At 42.0% G+C, this 21,755-nt stretch overlaps 3 protein-coding genes across 13 annotated transcripts in view; all 3 read right to left on the bottom strand.

The window, feature by feature from the left end:
* The window catches only part of nfasca (neurofascin homolog (chicken) a), a 134,117-nt gene extending 131,465 nt beyond the window's left edge, over positions 1-2,652 (bottom strand). For 5 of the 8 annotated variants that reach the window (XM_076749910.1, XM_076749965.1, XM_076750092.1 and 2 more), the window contains exon 1: positions 2,408-2,615. The gene's annotated coding sequence lies outside the window, so the exon portion shown is untranslated. Of the gene's footprint in view, positions 1-2,407 lie in introns of all 8 variants that reach the window. The other 3 variants (XM_076749919.1, XM_076749982.1, XM_076750075.1) reach the window with 2 other exon arrangements.
* A 4,096-nt stretch (positions 2,653-6,748) lies between these two features.
* Positions 6,749-9,645, bottom strand: LOC143331916 (uncharacterized). The gene is made up of 2 exons (XM_076749084.1): positions 9,420-9,645; positions 6,749-7,686 (listed from the first exon to the last, which is right to left on the bottom strand). The coding sequence occupies exons 1-2, from the start codon at positions 9,604-9,606 to the stop codon at positions 6,872-6,874; spliced, it is 1,002 nt and encodes a 333-aa protein (XP_076605199.1). The 5' UTR covers positions 9,607-9,645; the 3' UTR covers positions 6,749-6,871.
* A 1,489-nt stretch (positions 9,646-11,134) lies between these two features.
* On the bottom strand, positions 11,135-21,570 carry zc3h11a (zinc finger CCCH-type containing 11A). Of its 4 annotated transcripts, XM_076749872.1 has the most exons (18): positions 21,471-21,551; positions 21,065-21,148; positions 19,787-19,858; positions 18,885-19,032; positions 18,648-18,767; positions 17,866-17,989; positions 17,571-17,753; positions 17,398-17,463; positions 16,498-16,671; positions 15,990-16,067; positions 15,786-15,884; positions 15,539-15,598; positions 14,917-15,435; positions 14,656-14,729; positions 14,001-14,568; positions 13,543-13,715; positions 12,896-13,092; positions 11,135-12,467 (listed from the first exon to the last, which is right to left on the bottom strand). In XM_076749872.1, exons 4-18 carry the CDS (start codon positions 18,936-18,938, stop codon positions 12,248-12,250), a joined length of 2,709 nt encoding a protein of 902 aa, XP_076605987.1. In that variant the 5' UTR covers positions 18,939-19,032; positions 19,787-19,858; positions 21,065-21,148; positions 21,471-21,551; the 3' UTR covers positions 11,135-12,247. The 4 variants fall into 4 exon arrangements, with proteins under 4 accessions (XP_076605987.1, XP_076605978.1, XP_076605995.1 ...); XM_076749863.1 differs by lacking the exon at positions 21,065-21,148 and having other exon boundaries at positions 21,471-21,557; XM_076749880.1 differs by having other exon boundaries at positions 14,656-14,726; positions 19,787-21,570.
* Positions 21,571-21,755: the final 185 nt, after the last annotated feature.

Raw genomic sequence — 21,755 nt, 5'->3', positions numbered from 1 at the left:
AAAAAAAAAAAATTCAGATCTGAGAACTGTTCACACGTAGCAGCCACAAGCACCCATCATCAGGCATTTTGGCACACACACACTCCATATTTACGATGAATGCAATGTTTTTATACTGCAGGTGAGCTGGTGATATTAGGAATGTATATTTTCTTAAAGCAATAACTGAGGTCCATTACTACTCTAAAGAAGCACTCTTTAAAGAAAGAGCATGCTCTCAAACTCAGTGGTTCATTCTGCACTACAAATGCCCTCTGCTTGGAAAATTAGTGTAGAAAGAGAGAGGCTCTTCTCCTTTTGCTGGACTATAGGCTTCATGTGAATCAGCTGGGGCACAAACATACAGACACACATGCACTCATACACTTTCCTCTTCCCTTGGTGTGGTACATGCATAAGGCTCTCATTACACGAGTCAATAAGCACACGTTTCTATACAGTTACAGAGAAACAGCAAAACACATATAGGCCACAGCCCCTGTGTTAGAGCACTAGAGGAATATCAAAGTCATATCAGAGATTAAGAAATACACGTTTAGTTGGTCATTGAAACTCACTATTGAGCACAACAGAGAAGTTCTTATCTCATCTACCCATTCAAGTGGAAGCAAAGGTCAAGGCCAAGCACTCCATCTGCTATGATGACAAAAAATGTCCCAAAATTTGGTAGGATTTAGGTGGCGAAACTGTACAATTACAAATGTTTAAAATAAACAAATCAAATGTTTCCCTTACTGATATTAAGTTTGTAGTCGTAGTGGCAGGTAAATGTGAAAAGTAAATTTACTCCAGTACTGCACATTGTTTGCTCTTAAGGTACTTGTACTTGACAAAAAATATTTCAGTGCTACTTTGCACTTCTGCTTAATTTCACTTACGAGGGAAATGTAGTCTTTTCTCCAATTAATTTATATGACAGCTATTACTCATCATGCATATGGAGACAAAAACTATGGATTTAACGACCCAGCAGTATATAAAGTAGCTAAAACTGGCTTAATCTCAGCTAGACCAAAAGATCTCTTACAGGTGAATGAATCAGTAACAATAATCCAATCATATGAATAATAATAAAGCACTCTGAATGCAGTCATTCTGCATGATTAGTACTCTTAACAACGACATTTTGCTCATTCTATACTTCTGTACCTCTGCTTACATAAAATAGTGAATAACTGCCTTTTACTTGTAATGGAGTACAAATTTAGCATGACATTGGTACCTAAAAGGCTGTGAATACTTGACCTTGTCACTTAAAACCATTTTCTGTGATCATTTTTGATCATCCGCGACAACAAAGACAATTCGACGCCTCAGTTGTGAAGCTCAATTGTTTGCAGAAGATAAGTCCAATGCATGACACAGTACACACATCACTGATCAACACACACACACACACACACACACACACACACGAGTACACTAGTACTGTAGTTTACCAGAGTGACTACAATATTACAGTAGTCACTTCAAATATTAGGTCAGGAGAGAAGAAACGCCAAAGGGCAACATCCTTAAGGTCACTATGAGCTCACTATTGATGATAATCCCCTTTGGAGATATGACTGCAACACAGGACTTCAGCTGATACACACTAACAGTCTCTACTAAGTGATTTCATGAAGAACTGAACTGGCCTCTGAGTGGAGAAAGGCAGTGTGGGACTGTTATGGGAATGTTGTAGGAATTCTGAGAGTTGTACAACAAGGTCACCATGTAATGTGTAGCTGTAGCACAGAAACACATACAAGTCCCTTTTTGTGAGAAGTGTATTGTTTTGCGGCGTGTGTGTCGTCCATTGGGCGACATGATAACATCGACTCTAAATGCTCGGCTTTTTCTTGTAGTGGCCTCCCTTCCATTCAGATGTGCTCTGATCCACTTCCTGCGCGGAGACAGACCTGACTCACCCTGTGTGCAGCCCAGGCTGCAGCCCCGGGGCCTAACCAAACAAGCCCAACTTGACATCCCTTTAAATGTCCCGTTCGCTCGTCCTCTGCAATGACACTTCTCCTCACACATCACACACACACACGGGCCTCTGCAGATGCAGACGGCGACGCCGGGCCCGGTCATTTCCCCGGACTTAGGTACCTTTATTTGCGATTTGCGCAGAGCAGCAAAAATCCCACGAAACCGCAGCATCATCCAGAAGATGCGCAGAAAGAGGCGGGGGCCCGTGTGCACCGGGTGCCCGGAAAACACTGCAGAGAGACGGGGCAATGCCGTCCCGAGCCTCCTGCACAGAACCGGAGCTGCGTTCCGTACTGCTATCATTTTCCCCAGCCTCGGTTCGCATCATCACCTCGGTCTGGCCCCGCCAAACTCGGACACCACCCGATGCGTCAGTGCGATGGGAGCTACAACTACAGAACATCACAGCAGAAAGTAGAAAGTGTCCGCCTACCTGCGCTGGTCCGCCGCTCCTCGCCCCGCTGCTGCACCGGGCACCGTCAACTCCGCAGCGGCATCAGAAAGTACCCCCCTCCTCCTCTGTGCGGTCGGCGTTACCGGAGCTCTGACTCCGTGTTTCCTGTCAATGCGGTGCAGGTCTCTCTCTCTCCCTCTCTCTCTCTGCCCTGATCTCCTCCTTCAGCTGTTCTCTCTCTGCTTCGCAAGCGCGCATCCCCGGTGTCGTCGCCGCGTGCACACGCTGCACACGCAGCCAGGGGTTGGTCGGCAGGTGGGGTTGGGAGGGGGGCTGTGGAGGGGGTGGATGACAAAACCGAGGGTACCCGTGGCCTAAGTATAATAATGGCGGAGACTTTAGTCATACAGCTGTAGTTTTACCTTATTTTAGTACCATTTTCCGATATGACACCTTACACAAGACACCAAATCACATGGAAAAGGCTGCACAGCTGTGTTTAGTAGAAATGGGGAAGACCTCAAAAATGTCAGTACAGGTCAGTACAGAACTATGTCATTAAATCACATAAGAATAAGCTACAATGAAAGAAGGCTTAAAATGGGCTGTCAGGCTCAGCCTCTCAGATCAGCAGCTGCTGTCAAACTGGATGTGGTAAATAGTTAGTTTCATTATTCTTTCTATCCATTTAGATGCTCTGTGTATGTTATTTTGTCACTTAACTTACAACCTAGTTACCTTAGTTGTTAACATCCTCTGCTAGCAACCAACAGAGGTTACATTAGATTTTATGTGATGTTTAAATGTTATTTTACAGCTTGACGCTCTACTGGGAAAATGCTAAATTATAAATTTGCTCATGCAGAATCTCCAAAGTATCAGCCGTAGAAATTCCACAAACCATCAGCATGGAACACCATGATTTGTGTTAAGAAGATTCATCATTCACTGTAAAGCTGCATACAGGGAGAACAGGTACTTTATGCCTCCACACTTCACCTCTTCATGGGCTGACGATGTCCCTGAAAACTCACAGACACAAGCCCTCTGACTGAGTCTGCCAGCTTTACACATATGAGTCAATAAGTTCATAGTGAATGCAGGACTTAGTCACTTTCACAAAAAGCTAAAAATATTTGTTAGCATAGTGTGATTCTCAAGTACTAAGTGTAATGACTCATGGTAAAATAGTGTGATGTCTACCAAAATGTCCTCACTCAAACACTGAATGAACAGGAGTGAGCACACCCCCCGTCAGGGCATACGTCACATCACTCACATGCTTTAATACACAACATTTTGTGATTAATCCCTCTGAAAACATTCTCATAACTTTTTATTCCTTATTACTCTAGATATACCTTTCTAACTACAATTATGCATGCAAAAACAAAGCTTTTCTAAGATATTTACAACCAAAATAATTCTTCTGACAATACTGGGCATGCTTTTTGGGACAGCATGTATTTAAGAAAGCAGCATGGTGTTGAGTAGCCCTGCCCCTCAACTGACAGTGTAAAAAGTGCCAATGAAGAAGAAACACAATAACATTATCCTCATACATTTATGTGAAAAGTCCATGTGACTAAAACTCAACACGTGAAGCAGAAAATGTAATATCTACTCAATATTTTGTGAGTAACACAGAGATTGACCTCTAGTTTTCACATGTGGAGGATTTCACTTGTTTGGCCATGTGACAGTTATTTTCTATTTGAGTAGAGCCCTAATCTTTTGGACAATGGTGGAAGAGTTTTGATGCTGTATGTGTCTTAAGAGAGAGAGTATGTCATGTATTGTGATTTTCTCAGGAAGTTCTATTTATTGTATATGGTGCAGCTTTAGCTCAGTGTGGCCGGTTGAGTCTAGTATGGGCCATGCGACATGGAGGTGGACCGGTAGCTGGAGAGGTACTGGTTCTCCTCTGGGGCAGAGCTATCAGAGGCACCCACGAGCATGGCACCTAACCCCTAACTGCTGGTGATGCTCAGCCCATCACCATCACATCTCTACACATAAATTGCCTGTATAGGTCTCTCTGTGTGCCCGTGTGTGTAAAAAAGCAGCAATCAGAGTAGATCAGAGTATTATTTTCCCCCAAGGCAAATCATGTATTATTTTTAATTGGTAGTACCAATAAAGCTCCAGCAGATGGTAGTGGTGCTACATGATGGCATGGATGGATCAAGAGAAACAGGAGTTAGAATGTTATTTTCACATCTTTCGGGCGACTTATTGTCTTTATAAATATCATATTTTTTTATCATATCATGTTTCATTTGTTAGAAATGTAAAACAACATAGGTACAAGCTCATACAAATACTGTCTGTGAGTACTGTGCAACAAGCCCATGAACACACTCCACACATATTAGCTTGTTACATCCAGGTAGTACCTGCAGTTACCAAATGGTCTATGGCAGGGCTTCGGAACTTGAACACTTTTTGTAAGGCACGCATTATTAATACAAATGAAATCAGTTACAGCTTCTTCTTCTTCTTCTTCTTTTTTTTTTTTTTACAACTGAGTAAAAATGAGAATTCCAAAAACAAATGTAAAGCTCGCAGATCTACAGAGGATGCCATCTCCTAACACACCTTAGCACCACCTTCATCAGAATGGTCATTGATTGCAGCTGAGCATTCAACACAATCACCCCTACGAAACTGATTGTCAAACTTAGCACTGGTATCGTTGATGCTCTGTGATATCAGTGAGTTGAGGTGTCTGTGCAAAGGATACTAAAAGATAATACACACCCAGCCACAGCCCTGCTCACCCTGCTGCAACCTGGCAAGCAATACAGAAGTAACACTGCAGTACTACCAGACTAAGGAGCAATGTCTTTCCTCAGGCTATGAGACTCCTCAACTCCATGTCATCCTCCATACTCCACCAAAAATAAATTACTCTCATAAAACTTTTCTTTGCATGGAACTTTCTGTTATCTTGGTTTTGCAAATTACCCTACCACTACCATCTGAACTACCCTCATTCCCACCATAATCAAAGTTTGTATTTGCACTAAATCTTATATTGCTGATACTGCACACACTGTGCGTATTCTGTGTATGTATACATAAATATATCTATATCCATCTATGCAACAAAATTTTATTTACAAGAAAGATACAATATATGTGTGTGTGTGTGTGTGTGTGTGTGTGTGTGTGTGTGTGTATGCGATATGTATGTGTTAGTACTAATGCTACTGTACATACTTTCTGTATATATAACATGTAACTTTCTTGTAAATAGAACATATACCACTCATACCAGTCCAGAGCAGAAACACACAAAGAGAAAAAAGCAGAGAAAACAGCTAAGAAATGATCTTTCCATAATGGACGGGGCTGTCTCTCTTACATACACTAAATGTATATACGCCATGTGAAGCTGCAACGACAGACATCTCTTCAGGTTTTTAAAGTCCACTGAGAAATGTGGTCTGCTTGTTGTTCCTTCATGTGGAAGTTTGAGCTTCACTATGCAGAATGGCGGAAGTGCAGAGTATAACACCAGAAGGCTGTTTTCACATTCCTCCATGTGCACATATAGGATGATTTGTGACATCACAACTAGCTGCAACCAATTGTGGTCCACTATGCATGCTAAATAAGTGTGTTGTGGGAACTTGTGCACTTCTACTAGTGTTTGAGTGGATATTACACAGTGTTTCAGACATAAACATGAGCAGACACTTTGTCTACCCATACACTGATAATGGACTTCTCAGTAGTAGAAGTCATGTGACCAGCAGGAAAATCAATAAATGAACATGAATATTTTCATATTCATATATTCTACATTTTTCAATGAGTGCGAAGGTGCAGATGCTGTTTTAAGTATTTCTAACTGGATAATTGAACATTTTGTGGCAAAAACCACATCAAATTATTATTACAATCACCCTTGTGTGGTTCAGATCTTTACGTTTCTATTTTGTGTCTTGCATGTTATTTTCAGAGAAAGAGATTAGGAACTAGTTATTAGTTACACCTCTGCTTTTCTTGCTATGACAAGTCAAAATGTGTGCTGTGAGAAAGGTCTATTGTCACTTTTTGTGGGTGGGAGGCCAATGAGGGCTCCTGACCTTGTCAATCAGTTCAAATGCAGTTTTACAATGCAGTGGACAACCATAACTGACATTTCAGTTGTGTTTGCTCTCATTTATATTTCCAATTAACCTACATCCTGTCTGTCTCTCTGCTCATGATGCTTCCCTTGTACAGCTGTGGTGACCACTGTCACCATGTCTGTACTGTCACCATGTCTACACTTTTTAGATATGAAAACATTGGCAGGTAAAATGTTCCATAAAATTATCCTTGTAATTCCTTTGAGTGTTCAACAACACAATCAATGGATCAGAAATCTTTATGTACCACACTTTATTGCACAACAGACAAGACACACAGTCAAACACCATAATTGTACACTGTTTAAACCTGGAAGTTTGCCACTTGAAGCATTTAAAGTTTACAGATCGTCAGGGTAGTTTTTCACTTGGAGTGTGGTGCTCGGCTCCAGCTGGCCCTCTCTCTGGTGTGGAGCCTGAAGTGGGTGTTGAGGTGCGCTGACTGGTTGAAACATTTCCCGCAGACATGGCAGCGGAAGGGCTTTTCCCCTGTGTGGATGCGATGGTGCCTCTTCAGCATGCTGACTGTAGTGAAGCTCTTTCGGCACACTGCACAGCTGTACGGCTTCTCCTTGGTGTGCCAGCGCATGTGGACCTCCAGCTGGCAGGCAAAGCTGAAGCCCTTCCCGCACTCTTTACAGCTGTGCCACCTCTGGATGCTCTGGCTTGGGTGAGAGGAGCGAGATGGAGGTGCCTTCAGGGATCTCACATTCTTAATTTGCAGTATGTGTGCGCTCTGTTTTCCATTTGAGCGAAGCAGCCCTTTCACCTGCTGATCTGTTTTCTGCGTCCTGTGACTCTTTGCAGTGCTGGCACAAAAACTGCTCTGAGCTGCTCTGCAGTTTGAATGAACAGTCATGGGGGATGGTAAGCTGTTGGCTGGCTGCTGTTTCCTGCTGTCCTCTCTGTCACTCTCTGCCTTTATCTCCTGGGATGTCAGTGGAGGTGGAGAGACCCTTTGTCTGCTACACACAGTCTGAGCGGGTGGAGGATTTGGCCTCTGCAGCGGCTCGACATGACTGCAGCTTCCTTCATCTGAGTCTCTCGCTTCTTGTGAACAATCTGTTTGAATGTTTCTGAGTTTTGGTTCTTCTTTGATCTGTGGCAGCAGCTCCACACTGCCGCTCCACTGAGACTCACAGGACTGACCATCTTCTTGGGGCTGAACAGAGTGAGGCTCTGAAAGGTTACAAACATCACAGTCATGTTAGGTGTTAGGTGTGTCTTCTCTGTGGTGTTTTTGTATATTTTTATTTTTTACTCTTCCATGGAAACAAAGTTCTATTTTCTAATCTTGCTTATGAGAAATCACGTAGACCTTATGAAACTATTTCAGTTCTAAGATAAGATAAGATAAGATGAATTGATAGGTTGTACTGCTAAATTTAGCGTACATAGTCTTCATCTCTGCTCTGATATTGGGTTTGTGTGAGTTCCATTGTTGTCCAAAAACTATAAAAACACATCAGTGAGCCACACTGTTGCACTGTGTGACATGCTCCTCCATTACGATGCGCACACACGCACACACACACAAACGGTCCTGCTGTCCAAAATACTCACTAGTTCATCAAATGTGGATTAATCCGCAGCTAGCAAATAGTCCCTATTAAATGAACAAATGCACCGTGTCATCCTGTTTGAGAAACATTTGCTGAAAACTACAGTGACCAGTTATTTTAGGAAACATTAAACAATGTATTTGGAAGAAATCTTCAGTAAAACTGAGAAACAGAGAAGAGAAGTCAGAAAGTCTTGAAAGACAATGTAACACATATTTGGTTCTAGTCTTCTTCTAGGATTTGTTGGCAATAAGAAAAATACAGAATGACACCAGTTTGGAATAATCTGAATATCTGAAGATGTTCAGCTTCCCCAACTACTCAATGAAACGTGACTTAACTTGGGGTCTGACCTCCAGTCAACTCTAACATTAGAGAGTTCTCTCTTTAGTTCTCAGTCATTCTCCTTTATTTTTCCTTCTGTTACTGAGTAGCCAAGGCCTGCCATCCCTTCAACACGTCCCGTATCAACAGTCCCCTTATGAGCCTCTTGGCTCTGGCTGACATTGAAAACATTACACTATATTCTCAAATGGGTTTGTAGACAATTTGTTAGAAAGAAAGTAAGGTAGTATGCTATCATACAACTAGATCCAGATTCTTGAAAACATGATCATAATGTGCTTCCATAACTTTATAGCCGCTATCAGAGGCAATTCTACTTTATGACTTATTTGTTCTATTCGCCAAAAAAACAATGACTGTATTAAGTGAGGTGGGCAACATTCATTCATTCATCTTCTATACCGACTTTCCCTTTCGGGGTTGCGGGGGGGCTGGAGCCTATCCCAGCTGTCAACGGGCGAGAGGCGGGGTACACCCTGAACCGGTCGCCAGTCGATTGCAGGGCAGATGGGCAACATGGACAAAGTAAATAAGTATCACTCTACATCATCATAACATTAGAATTCAACATGAGTTGCTACAATATTGAAGTCTGAAGTCATTTTGTACTTTTGGAACATGTTGAAGTGCTTGTACTTGTAGACCTCATTATCTTGCTTTAGAATTAGCTGTATGTAAGGACAATGATTTATGACATGATTATTTATGATTTATGAATCACCGCACAGCCCAAACACTTAAATATGCGATCACTAAAGTCACTGTATTCATCATTTAGAGAGCTGCACAAATGTGAGCTTCTGGGAGAAAAGACTGCAAACAAACCTGCATTCTTGGCTGTTTTCTCTCACTGATGTTTTGTGGTCGATGTTTATTGTTATTATTATTGGTGGAGTTGTTTTAATTTAAACTATCGTTTGGATGAGATTTGGCGAAAAATTCATTTCATTAGTAAACAGAGCATATCAATGACAAGCAGGACAGCCGCCAGCTGCTGGTCCTCACCTGGCTGCAATAGGAGCCGCTGGACGGCTACATTGAGGAGCCGCCTGAGCCGTTCGTTCTCCTCTTTGGAGCGCAGTATTTCGCTCTGGTACTCCACCACCGTGTCTTTAACGGCGCGAAAAATCTCCTCGGCGGCTGCTGTCAGCCTGTCGTTCAGAAACACGTTCAACAGCTCCAGTTTGGTCATGTTTTCTCCTGCTGTCTCCAGAGGCGGAACGTCCTTCTGTTTACATCCACTAACCCGGAAGTAGACGCATACCGGCTTCTGCGTGCTGTCAGTGTTCAGAAGGATTCTGGTGGTTTGTACCGCCACCGTCTGGACAGGAGACCACACTACACCAGAGACGTGGTTTACGTGAACTTTTCCCAAACGCTGAGGTGTTGATATGATCCCCAGCTATACTTGATGCTTTTCGCAAATGCTTATTATATAGACGTTCATGTTTCTCCAGAACTGCTTTGAAACTTGTATCTGTTAGTGGCAAGGTTCGATTACCAACCAGCAAAGCAGGGGACTGCCCTGGGGACCCAGAGCCTCAGGAGCCCCCAAAACCCTGATTCCCTGCATGCATGTTGGTTTGTGGTGTTTGTTTAATTTTTAATTTGTTAAGGAGTTTGTGCTACTCAAGTATAGTGTCATAAAGTGTCCCACGTCTCGTGGCCTTGAGTCAAACTCTAGTCTGAAAACCTAAATTATTTTAGTTCATAAGCTCAGTAAATATGAAGAGTATATTACCATATAAAGGTGTGTTTAGTACCACAGACTAACAGAAAACCTGCGGCAAGGTAGTCAGAACAGGACAGGATGGCACAGGAGTGCTGGTCTGTGGCCTGGGCATAACTTTAAGCTACTATGACAAGTCTGCTCTGTGCACGGTATTTAATGGGAACATGGAGGTGACTTCATACATCCATAATACACAGAATACCTCATATGCACAATATATGGAACAAGAGTGATAATCTGTTAGGATCCTACTTTCAAAGAGTGATTTCTTAACAATTTCATTTCAGTCAGGCAGTTGATAAATTCCAATTCTATCAACCTATCCAGAATTTCTTTCTAATTTCAAACACTTGGTCACCCCCAAAAGAGTTTGCTACAATGTTAGAGGCTATTCCTTCAGAGCCGGTAGGACTTTTCAGAAATGTGTAGGGAATAAATAAATAAACGTGTATATGTAAACATCTACTTATTCTGAATTTGATCCAGCAACACATTTCAAACAAGTTGGGAAAGGAGCAACAAAATGCTGGGAAAGTTGTGGAATGCTCCAAAAACACCTGTTTGGAAGATTCCTCAGGTAAACAGGTTCGTTGGTAACAGCTGATAGTATCATGATTGGGTATGAAAAGAGCATCCTGGAGAGGCTCAGTCATTAACAAGCAAGGATGGAGAGAGGTTCACAACGTTGTGAACACATGATATATATATATAGTGGTATTAGTGGTATTACTACATGGACTCAGGAACACTTCAGACAACTGCTGTCAGCAAACTGTTTGTTGGCAAATGATGGCATTCTGTTTTTTGTTTTACACATATTCCCAACTTTTTGGAATCAGGGTTGCAATTTACATACTGTTACCTCACTGTATTGTTTGTGTGGAATGAAATAGATGGAGGTGTTTGTTACAAGCTAGTTTGCAAAATAGATGTAAATTTAGTATTTTTCTCCTGCATGGACACTTGATGTTGGTTCCAAAGCGTGGCACAAAGTTAAAAGTATTTTTTATTTACACAGTAATTTGTACAAGTCACTTTGAACAGGAAGTTTGTGGGGGAGGGTCAGGACAGAACAAACGCATATTAAGACCAAAAGTAAGTTCATCATTTCTCAGAACACACTGATAAACCAATGCGAACACAAAGAGAAAAAGACAAAGACAGCATTGTTGAACTGAAATACAGCATTAGTCAATCATATAAAGAACATAGAAACATCAGAAACAGTCCCTGAGGTGTTAATTAACAAATAACAGGAGCACTTAACCCAGACTAGTTGTTCCAAAGTATGCCCACTGAATAGAAGAACTGCTTAAAAAAATACACATTTCAAACATTACAAAACTGCTAACAGACCATCACAGACAGAAGAAGGTGCACTGCATAAGATCTTAGTGGAAAATCTAGAGTACACATACCTGATGGATAAAATGATCAATAACAGTAACATGACTCAAACTTTGGATGTCCTCTCAGGTACTGGCCTGAGCTTTAATGACAGGGTCATCGTTAAAGTGAAACATACATATAATTGTCATAATCTAGAAACTAGCTGGGCAATGGCAGTCTCGTCCACTCACTGTTAAAAAAAAAACACAAGCTGCTGGGGGCAGGCTACTGTTAAGTGCAGTATCCATTATTTATAGTTTGAGCTTGCTCTTCCCTTTGCATACACAGTATACACATATGATTTCTCTCTAAAATGACACACTCATCATTCCCAACATTTAACTTCCAGGAATTCCTGACAAACAGAGGATGTTCTTCACATCTCCCAGCACCAGAGCTTTTCTCATTTTCTCTTTTCAGGACTGGAAAAAAATTCACAATGATCATAAACAGACATGATAAAAAAAAATCTAAGCACTGCAGAGCAAGTCCTGGGGCATTAGATGATCATTTGGACAGGAAATGAAAACAGGAACAACAAAGTTGAACCTAAAGCTTAAAATGAGCAGAACTTTTAAGAAAAAGAAATGTCTTTCTGAAACACTTTGTGGTATAGTGGGTGATGGTCTTGATTTCCTTAAAATATAGAGTCACCAGACAAAATTGTGGGAGACAAGTTGGGGCAGGGTGTTGATTGTGCTCAATGGAGCCCTTAGCTGTCAATCATCTCTGACAGTTCCTGCAGCAGGTCATCCTCTCCAATGGCAGGGTCCACATCCTCATCCTCCAGATGGTCGTCAGTGAATTCATTGATCAGGTCCTCGAAGTCGTCAACAGCGGAGGTGGAGGCAGCGGCGTTCGAGGTGGAGATGGAGCGGGAAGCTGTGCTCGCTCTCCGTGACTTGGGCTGAGTGGGACTCTTCAGGACCGGGCTGAAATATACAGAGAGTCTTGTTATTTATGTGGTATCTGACAATGCTTCATTCATGTCATATGTGAAAAAACATCACAGCAGCTTTCATCAGTTTTCACTGGGATCGTCTCATTCTTATACAAACTGAATAAATTTTGTAAGAAGGGATGTTATGACTGATTGTTCTTAACCAGAGTTTCACACTCCTCTCTTTGGGAGTGATGAGTTCACATTCTACAGTCAACCAAACATTACAAAGTCAACAGAAAAATACTGTCTGGTGGTATTCTGTAAAATCAGCATTTCTTTGTGATCACAGAATCATACAATCGGTTGATAATAGTGAAGAAATTGCCAGTTATCTCTCCCACACCTGCCTACAGATATTTTCGTTAGTGTTCCTGTTCAGATTTGAAGTTGAAGTTTAAGCTCTCTGTGGACCTTTACCTTTGGGGGACTGTACAGGCCTCCCTGGCAGAAGGAACACTGACAGTCGGCTTGGTTTCTTGGCTCAGATTGTGTTTGAAGACAGGGACAGTCTGGAGCTCCTCTCTCAGTGGGCTGGAGCCTGAGTCCAACAAGGTGCTGGGACTAGGGGGAACAGTAGAGCTCAGCTGAGCCTCTGCACTGGAAGATGGGAACACCTGAAAACGGAGGTCACTGGAGGTCATTAACAGCACTAGACTGTTTACCTTACTTGACAATTCGCTTAGCTGCAGGCAGAATATAACAAAGAGACCAAATACATCGGAGACTAACAGTGTAAATGTGTGTATTAAACAATTTAAGCCAAATGGCACTGTGAATGAGAATGTGTGGACACGTTGAGTAGAAATGCATGAATAAACTGTACAGGATACAAAAAACTGAAACAGAAGTGTGTTAAATATGTGTTGCAGAAAGCATTAGAAAAAGTAAGTAAATACAAAGATGACTGCAATATACACAGTTGAGGAAATACATGGGACTACAAAACGAAACATGATATGTGCCGCGTCAAATTAACTTGAGACACATTTGAAACGGTCTTGGTACATACTGCACACTAATAGGACATATAAATTCACCATCACTGGCCCAGCCTGCCGACCTACCTGTCTGTCTCTGCTTGTTGTCTCCTGCAGTGGCTCCTCCAGCACTGTGGAGGCGCTGTTCAAAGGTTTAACAGCAGCCACGGCAGACCGCTCTGCTCCTCTCCTCTTCTGACCTGGTTTCACCTGCACCGCAGGCTTCATGACAGACGGCTTCACATTCAGTTTGGGCCTCACTGAAGAGGAAGCAAAGTTTTAATGACATAGAATCCCACAGTCGAAGAGCTCTTGATCTTTTCTTTCTATCTTCCCTGTGTGTAACATTGTTGCACACATGTACTTTGTACAGACCCTGTCTGAAGCCCAGTTATTTGTAGATGTGGCCAAACGATGAGCTTTCTCTAGATTTCACACCCCAATAAAGCAATACTTTTTGACATGCCATTCAAGTTATCAGGTATCTGCAGAAAAATGACAATAACATCACTCAACTGGATGTAAATGCACAGACTGTACTCTACCTTTGGTATCTGTAGTGTGTTCTGGGGATTTCTTCCGATTATTGTTCAGTGTTTTATCAGCAGGCAGGGCCTCTGAGACAGCACCCTGAGGAGACGCTCTGGTCTGCTTAGTTGGTGTCAATGTGGTAGAGTTTCTTGTGTTTTTGTCTGGGACCTCCCTTAGGGTGCTTGGGCTCTTAGAGCAGGACTCCGTCTCAGCCTCCAGTGGAGAAGAGCTCTGCTTCACAAGGCCTGAGGGAGCAGCAGCACCTCTTGTACCAGGAGAAGTCTTGCTGTTCAGAGCAGCCTTGGATTTGAGGGGGATCGGCTTACGAACAGGGACCTTCTGGGTGGAAAGTGTAGTGTCAGGGTCCAGGGCACTGGAGGAAGGTGACGAGCCCGGCAGTGTAAGAGTGACTTTAACAGGAACCTTCCTCTTCAGGGTTCCTTCAGTGGTCTGCTTCTGACCAGGTTCTGCTTCACCTGAGCCTTGGGCCTGCTCTTCCATTTCCTGCTTGCGAAGGCGCTTCTCCCTCATGATCTCCTCGAAGGTCTTGACCTTGACGCTATTACCGTTGGTAACATTAGTCTAGAAAGACACAGGAAAATGACCATCACATAGTCAACACAACAACAAGCAACCACAGCCAATACTGCAGTATCTCAGAGACTATACCTCAGAAGCAGCAGTGTGACCTTTCGGTGGCTTCTCTATCACTTCAGCACTCTTCTCTGGTGTGATGTTGCCTGCTGAGTTCAACATAAAAAGGATGACAAAAATTCAGAAACATGGTATGTAAGATGAGGATAAGCAAACTCCAAATGTAATCCAATCTGAAAGACATTTACAGTAGTAGAATTAATAACAATTCTGCATACGTTCTTTGTGTCAACACACAGAGAACAACGCTCTAAATTGTGATGAATGCTGTCTTACTTTGGGAGGCCAGTTTCCTGACGCGCAGCAGGCGTGGCTTCTTTGCACTGCTTTCCTCAGTATCACAGCTCTCTTTGTTTTCAGTCTCCGGGGTCTGCTGAGCCTGAGTCCTCGCTGCCTTCTCTCTGCGGATCTCCTGCAAGGTCTTTACTCTAATACCCCCAAGGTTTGGAGCCTCAGGACCAGGCTTGGCTGTGTCAGACTCTACCTGGCTCTTGCCTGGAGCCTTTTCCGCAGACTGTTTTGCCGTCGTATTCTGCTCTTGCTGCTCCTGCTGTCTTTTCTTCTTGGCACAAAGGATCTCAGAGAACGTTTTAACATGGCTGACAGAGTGCTCTTTTATGGTGATGGCTCGTTTGAGCCCCTTGGTGGTTTTGGTGCTGTTGTTTTCTAGAGCCATGACTGAAGGGCCACCTTTTGACTGAGACTGACACTTTGCGGCCTTCTCCTGTTTGATCTCCTCCAGAGTTTTGATGTGAATCTGCTCAGGAGCTTTCGTTGACTCTCTGTTGGTTTCAGCTGTTGGGAAAGGTGGGGGACAAAAAAAAAAAGTCCATCATTAACATCTTTTCAGACCAAATAATTGACAAAGTTGACTTCTCATCTTCTTCATATTTCTTACCTGGTTGCGTGGCAACAGACCCTGTAGACAATCCAAGTCTTTCCTTAATGGGCTTCAAAGCTGCAGAAGAAAACAAGTTTAAATGGACATATCATAATTCTAGAACGTAAATTCTGAGCCCCATCAAAACAACAACCTGTTTCTATACACATATTTCATTGTTGAAAAACTGCTTTTTATCTTAAGATACATCATCTATTATCAGCATGATTTGGAGTAAAAGGCTACAGGTGCTCGTGCTACTCACCTTTCTTAGGGGGCATTGATGGCGCTCCCTCATCCACAACTCTGCCCAGACGCTCAGCCAGACTCCTTCTCAGGGGGACACCTTCTCCACTTTTCACATCTATACCAAAGACAAGTCATGAGCTTCTAATCTGCACTCTGAGATTATCATTATTAGCACTGGAATAAAATCTGTGGATGATGTTAAACAAGAGTGCAAATTTACCAGTGCTGGGCATCTTCCTTCCAAGCCTTTCAGCCACACTGCCTCGTGGCCTCTCAGTTTCTTCAAAGATAAGTGAACCTAGGTTAAAAGAGGGACCGTTTGCTGGTTCAGAACAGGGTCATAATCACATTAGAGACTGAGCCAAAACACATATAAGACAGATAGACAGATTCAAAACTATGACAAATATATGTCAGTGAATTAGGCCATTTCTTATCTGTCAACAGCTATATTCCACTCACTGTTTTGTCCAAACAATGCAGTACTACTAATCTACTCACTGTCAAGCTAGCACAAAAGTTTTCTGGAGTCATTATTAATCTGACGCTCACATTTCTTTTGATCAATAATACATATTTCATCAACTGTATGTTTGCTCATCAATTGACACAAACCCTAAAAATCATATTCCAGAATATTTTGAGAGTTAAAGATATAATAGGAAAGTAGCGAATAAGTAGAATATGGGAGAAATGATGCAGAGAGCGTTGAGTATCCTGCTTTTTACCATCTCTCGTCTCCTGCAGGCCTGGTTGAGAGAATGCCCGGATATTTTCTTTCTCCCTGTTGGTTGAGGTGTCTGCACTCTGGATGGGGTAACCAGCTCTCTTCATGCTGGCCTTCAGAGCCTTCCTCAGCCGGATCTCCTCCAGTGTGCTCACTCCAAAGTTCAGTGAGTCATCTGTCAAGGCACAGCATTATCTTGTAAACACACAATTTTGGAAGAAGTACAGCTTTGGTCATAAATTATGATTAATTATGCTTCCAAAGTTTAGTCTCTAATGACGCTGTCAATGAACATTCTAAATTTGAATATATATTTGAATTGTAAAAAAAGTCCATACATTCAATACGAAGATCAACATGTGATCGTGGAAAAAAGCAGCACCACCATGGTGGCTGCACTGAATGCACTGCATGACCAACAGGAGTCACAAAACTGTGATTCACAGTGTGTACTCTTGTCTAAATGTAAGGGGTGTGTGAACAGCAGCAAGGGTGATGGGATGGAAAATTTCCCTTATTTTCAAATCCCAGTGTCAACAGGTATGCCCAGCTCATTTTTTAATCAGAGTAACTCTATTCTAAATTTGAATTTATACTTGAATTGTAAAAAAAAAAAATCCATACGTTTGATAGTGTAAATGAGTATTTGATTTTGGGGAGAGACAGCAGTACTACCACGGCAGCTGCACTGAATCCACTGCATGATGGACAGGAGTTACCAGTTTCTGTTGTCCAGTAATTAGATTTTTTTTTTCCAAGAAAATTTGTTGACCCCCCACATATTCAAGTGGGGTCATAAGGTTCGGTTCTTACGCTTTGACAAAAAGGTGTGTCTCTGTAGGGATCCTGTTGGTGGTAAAAACACTTTTAGTGGACACACACAGATGTCCAAACATCTCACCTGATTTAGGCAGTTTTCTAGAAGAAGGGCCAATCTTGCCATCCTCTCCCTCCTCTGAGAACTGGTCTGGGAAGATGAAGACATGTGAGTGATTAAGACCACAAGGAACATTCTGTCTCAAAATGAAGACTAGTAGAGATAAAGAAGTCATTTTAAGATGTAATTCAGTTTACCATCTTCATCCTCATCATCATCTGTTGGATTAATCACCACTGGTGGGTGGGTGGGGCTCGGTACTGGCTCCTGAGCTTCTGTCTTGATGACACCTCTGAGCTGAGGATTGGCTGCAGTAGGGAGAGGAGCAGCTGGTGGGGGGGCTGGTTCCTCATGTGGTTGTTCCTCATTCTTGCTTAGACCTGGAAGAATTACACAGATTATCTTTACCTTCTTTAACAGATGGATATCAAATTATCTTAAACTCTCTACATTTCAATTGTTAGTGTGTTTGCTTACACAAAGCCCACTCACTTTTATCAGGTGGGACAAACATGCCATCAATGTAGCGGGGCTTCTCGTGGAAGAAGGCACAGTGTGGCTTCTGGCAGCCGGCTGCTTGGTTTTCCCAATAACAAGATATCTCCTTTCGGTTTTTCTGTTTTGATGAAAGAGATAAACAACATGTCACTGCAACCTGAAGGAAATGGGCTGATCAAGTCTCAATCAGATCTATGTGCATAAAATTTGCCCTAATAATGTGACATCACAGCTGAATTCAAACTATTGCTATTTTCACTCTCACTGATGTTATTGTTTCTCCTAGCAAAATATGGTTCAGATGTCTGAACACATGGCTTTGGACTGCAATGTTGGAGCTATATCTCTGATATTATGGAGACAGAGCCAGTACTTCAATCAGCCTGATCTTCAAGGCAAGTATTTTACATGACACACTGCACATTTCATAAATATATTGGAAAAACACAAATGAAACTTAACAATCTACATGCATTTCAACTCATATTATGAGGAGCAACTGCTTATGTAAGTTAATATTAAATGCCAGTCTTTTGTGAACTGCATTCATTGTACTGTAGCATACTGCCTTGTTGTGAGGCTGCTTTTACAGCATATTAAGTGTTCCTCCCAATAGGTCCAGAGACAGGAGCGGAACTCCTGGCCCAGCTTTACAGGGAGACTTTTTCTACCCTTCGGTAATGGCCATTCAAGACACACACAGCCTCGAGTGGGCAAAGCTTGAATGAGATGTTTTTGAGGTTTCAGTTTTAAACAAATTTTTAAATTTTGCTTACTGTGATCTCCATGTGTCTAAACTTGCAAACGGTACGGAAGCAGCGTCCCTCTTGCCAGAGGTTGCAGACGGTCTCATTGCCCATAGCTGCCTCACAGTGTCGGAAGGGGCAACTGTCCCCCTGCACAACAAATGACAAACAGTAAGACACTGAGACTCTTACTTACTGTCACCAGTCACTTTCCAACTGGTCACATTACGTGTGAAAATGTAAGCTTTGTGCTCAAACTTTGCTTACTTTAGTGCAGGTGGAATAGTAAAAGAAGTAGCAGTCATCTCCATGGTTGGTCATAGTAATGCTGGTATGCGTCTTAAGTGACGGTGGTGATGGGGTTACGACCTTTTAGCCCAGCAGCTGGTTCTCTTCAGGGCCAACAGGACTCTCCCTGAGAACAGAGAGCGCAGCAAAACATGAGAAAGAGAAACCCTACTCCATTACATTAAATCACTAGAAGCTTTCTAACACAGCTGCACATGTAAAACTGCTACCAAGAAGCCTACCAGTAGTTTATTTTTCATACGAAATACAATGACTTGCTCTAACCTACAAGTACATTTAGGATTCTTACTGGAATTAAGTACAGTATCATATCATTTGGGTTTTACACAACCTATGGGTTTTCATACACACATAAGTCTCGTGTAAAAACAATGATGACATGAGAACAAAACGAGAGAAGGGAGATGCTGTTATTTCAGTGCAGCAGTCTACTTCAGATGAAATAAGCCAAGCTCATGTCTTCACAGCACCAGATGGGGAAACTGTTCTCCGAAAAACACCTGCCTGCCCCTGTGTGTAGAGGTTCAAAGATAATGGTGAAAGAATTTGATTTGGCCTCCTTATTATATCATCTTGAAGTTGAGTATTTTTTCAGGGACAGTCTGTTTTTTAAGCGCGTGCAAAGAGTAAAAATCTCTAAAATTCAGAATTTTTTTTACTTAAGACTGCTTTGTCTGAGAAATGAGCAGAGAAGAAAATGTCAATGGAATGAGACATAAACAAAAAACAGTAAACGCTTATTTGAAACAGAAATAAAATGGCCAATAAGCCTTCAAACATATTTTGAGTCTTCAATTGGTCATTTTGTCTGTACAAATGAGCCAATTGGGATTTAGTTTTTAGTATTGTGCCACCTTTACCTGAGGTGGCTATGATGTCGTCTCCCTCCTGAGTGCACTGTTGGTAGGGTGTCTCCGTGGTGGTATGGAGTCCTGAAGGAAGACTTGATCCATGAGATAAGAGGAAAAGGGGGGTGGATCGCCCAGAGACACTTGTCTTCCTACGACATCCCTTTTCTGAGACTGTCTGAGACATCTTTATCTCCGCCAGACAGCTAAACATTACTGATGGAGGGTGCAATAGAGTCCTTTGGGGATTTTTTTTTTTTATTATTTTTTATTAATTGGGGTAACCAATGAAAGAAAGAAATAGGGGGACTTAAACAGCCAGAAAAGAAGAAGGAAAAAAAAAACAGATCCAAAAAATGCTTAAATTGATGTGTCAAAAAGGGGACAAACGAGGGTGGTGGGTGGAAAAAATCCTCAGCTTCTTCTTGGGCTTGAAGGCATTTTGCACACTTGGTGACATTTGAGTGATGCAGTGGAAAAAAGGGCAGGATATTCAAGCTTCTAGAGATTTTCAGCTGTTGATTATCAATGCTGAAGAGAAAAAAAATCTTCTGCCAATGTATTCTGAAGGGGGCAAGCTATCCATATCCAGGGATTCCCACAAAGGACCAAGAGGATGGTTTTAAACCTATAAATCAATCAAAAACACTCCCCAGGGAACTGAAAATGGGTTATTAGGAGACAGACAGTAGTGTACAAATACAAAAGAGACAGTTGGACATTTCCACGCAGAGATACAACATCATGAGTCCATTACCTCTTCATAATGAATACAGGACAAACTAGAAGTAAGCTAGAACCTGGGTCCACCTGAGTGGATAAACTTGCTGTTACTACACTGCATCACCAACCTCAGTTTACATATTTCAAGTATCTAATCCGGAATAAAGAACTATTGAATTTGCACTTCTCGTGAACCCAGACCTGGACTGTTTATTCAGTCTAAACATGGAGGCCTTAGTGCCACACTGATGATAAGCCTTAACAGCAACTCTGGCTTCCATCTTAAGGAGCAGGAAAAATGAACTCTCAAATAACACTTTCACAGAAATAGCGGGGTAAAAATGTCGATTCATAAAGTTACTGACTAGAATTACAAGCAGAATACTTCTGGAGTCACAACCATAATAGTCGTTGACCTTAATTTGCGGGTAACAATATATCTCAGACCGCTATATAGAATCGACGTTCCTTGGCAGATAGCATGCGCTACAGGTCACCTTCAATGTTGGTTCACGATATGTGTGGTCAAGCTCAAAAACCAAGACAAGGAAACAATCCCATACTTACTGTTTAATAAAAAAAGTTGCCCAAAGCTAGCTGGCACGAACTACGACCGATTCCCAGCAGTGATGGAAACACACTGCAGTACGACTAGAAGTCAGCATTGAAATAATGTTAGCTAACGTTAAATATACAATGGATTAGTTTTTGTTAACCTTGCTGACTACTGGCTGTACATGTAATGTGAAACTCTCAGCACGCTAACAAAGTCCGCTCGTACACTTCAGTGTTATGTTATCACATGCCACACAACACAGGCCTACCTAAAGCACCAATTTCTATCGTTAGCGTTAGCTAAATGCTAAGACGGTTGTGTATTTTGTAATTACCGTGGTATTCACTTATTAATATTTCAACACTACAGTGTAACAGCCAAATATGTTACGTAAACAATGTATGTAATGTTAATTACCAGTTTCGGATTTTAAAAGATTATAAAATTGTGTAGTCTAGGAAAGACTTCGTCCCAGGTCGTTGACTGCCGCAGCTGTACGAGACTAAAGCAAAATGGCGGCAGTAGGATAAAAATATGAGGATGGGCCAACTGGTGTGCTGCGTTCGCGTCAAATAGAAAAGATTGTAAATTCGGCCATTACACTTTTCTCGGAACAAACAGGCCGGTGGCACACAACTTTTCTACTCCACTACAATTCAGAGGGAAATGTTGTTCTATTTACTTTACGTCGACCAACTACAA

Source organism: Chaetodon auriga, chromosome 2, assembly GCF_051107435.1.
Source record: "Chaetodon auriga isolate fChaAug3 chromosome 2, fChaAug3.hap1, whole genome shotgun sequence".
In the NCBI taxonomy this organism is placed as follows: Eukaryota; Metazoa; Chordata; class Actinopteri; order Chaetodontiformes; family Chaetodontidae; genus Chaetodon; species Chaetodon auriga.
The sequence above is the reverse complement of the archived record's forward strand: the minus strand, read 5'-3'. Positions and strand labels throughout refer to the sequence as shown.

Excerpts from the sequence above, each read along its gene's own strand:
- zc3h11a (XM_076749853.1), bottom strand. The coding sequence starts at position 18,938 with ATGACCAACCATGGAGATGACTGCTACTTCTTTTACTATTCCACCTGC. Across the intron at positions 15,436-15,538 it reads GTCTGTTGCCACGCAACCAG|CTGAAACCAACAGAGAGTCA; the intron begins GTAAGAAATATG and ends CTTTCCCAACAG. Across the intron at positions 14,730-14,916 it reads CAGGAAACTGGCCTCCCAAA|CAGGCAACATCACACCAGAG; the intron begins GTAAGACAGCAT and ends TGTTGAACTCAG.
- LOC143331916 (XM_076749084.1), bottom strand. The coding sequence starts at position 9,606 with ATGACCAAACTGGAGCTGTTGAACGTGTTTCTGAACGACAGGCTGACA. Across the intron at positions 7,687-9,419 it reads GCGGCTCCTATTGCAGCCAG|AGCCTCACTCTGTTCAGCCC; the intron begins GTGAGGACCAGC and ends GTAACCTTTCAG.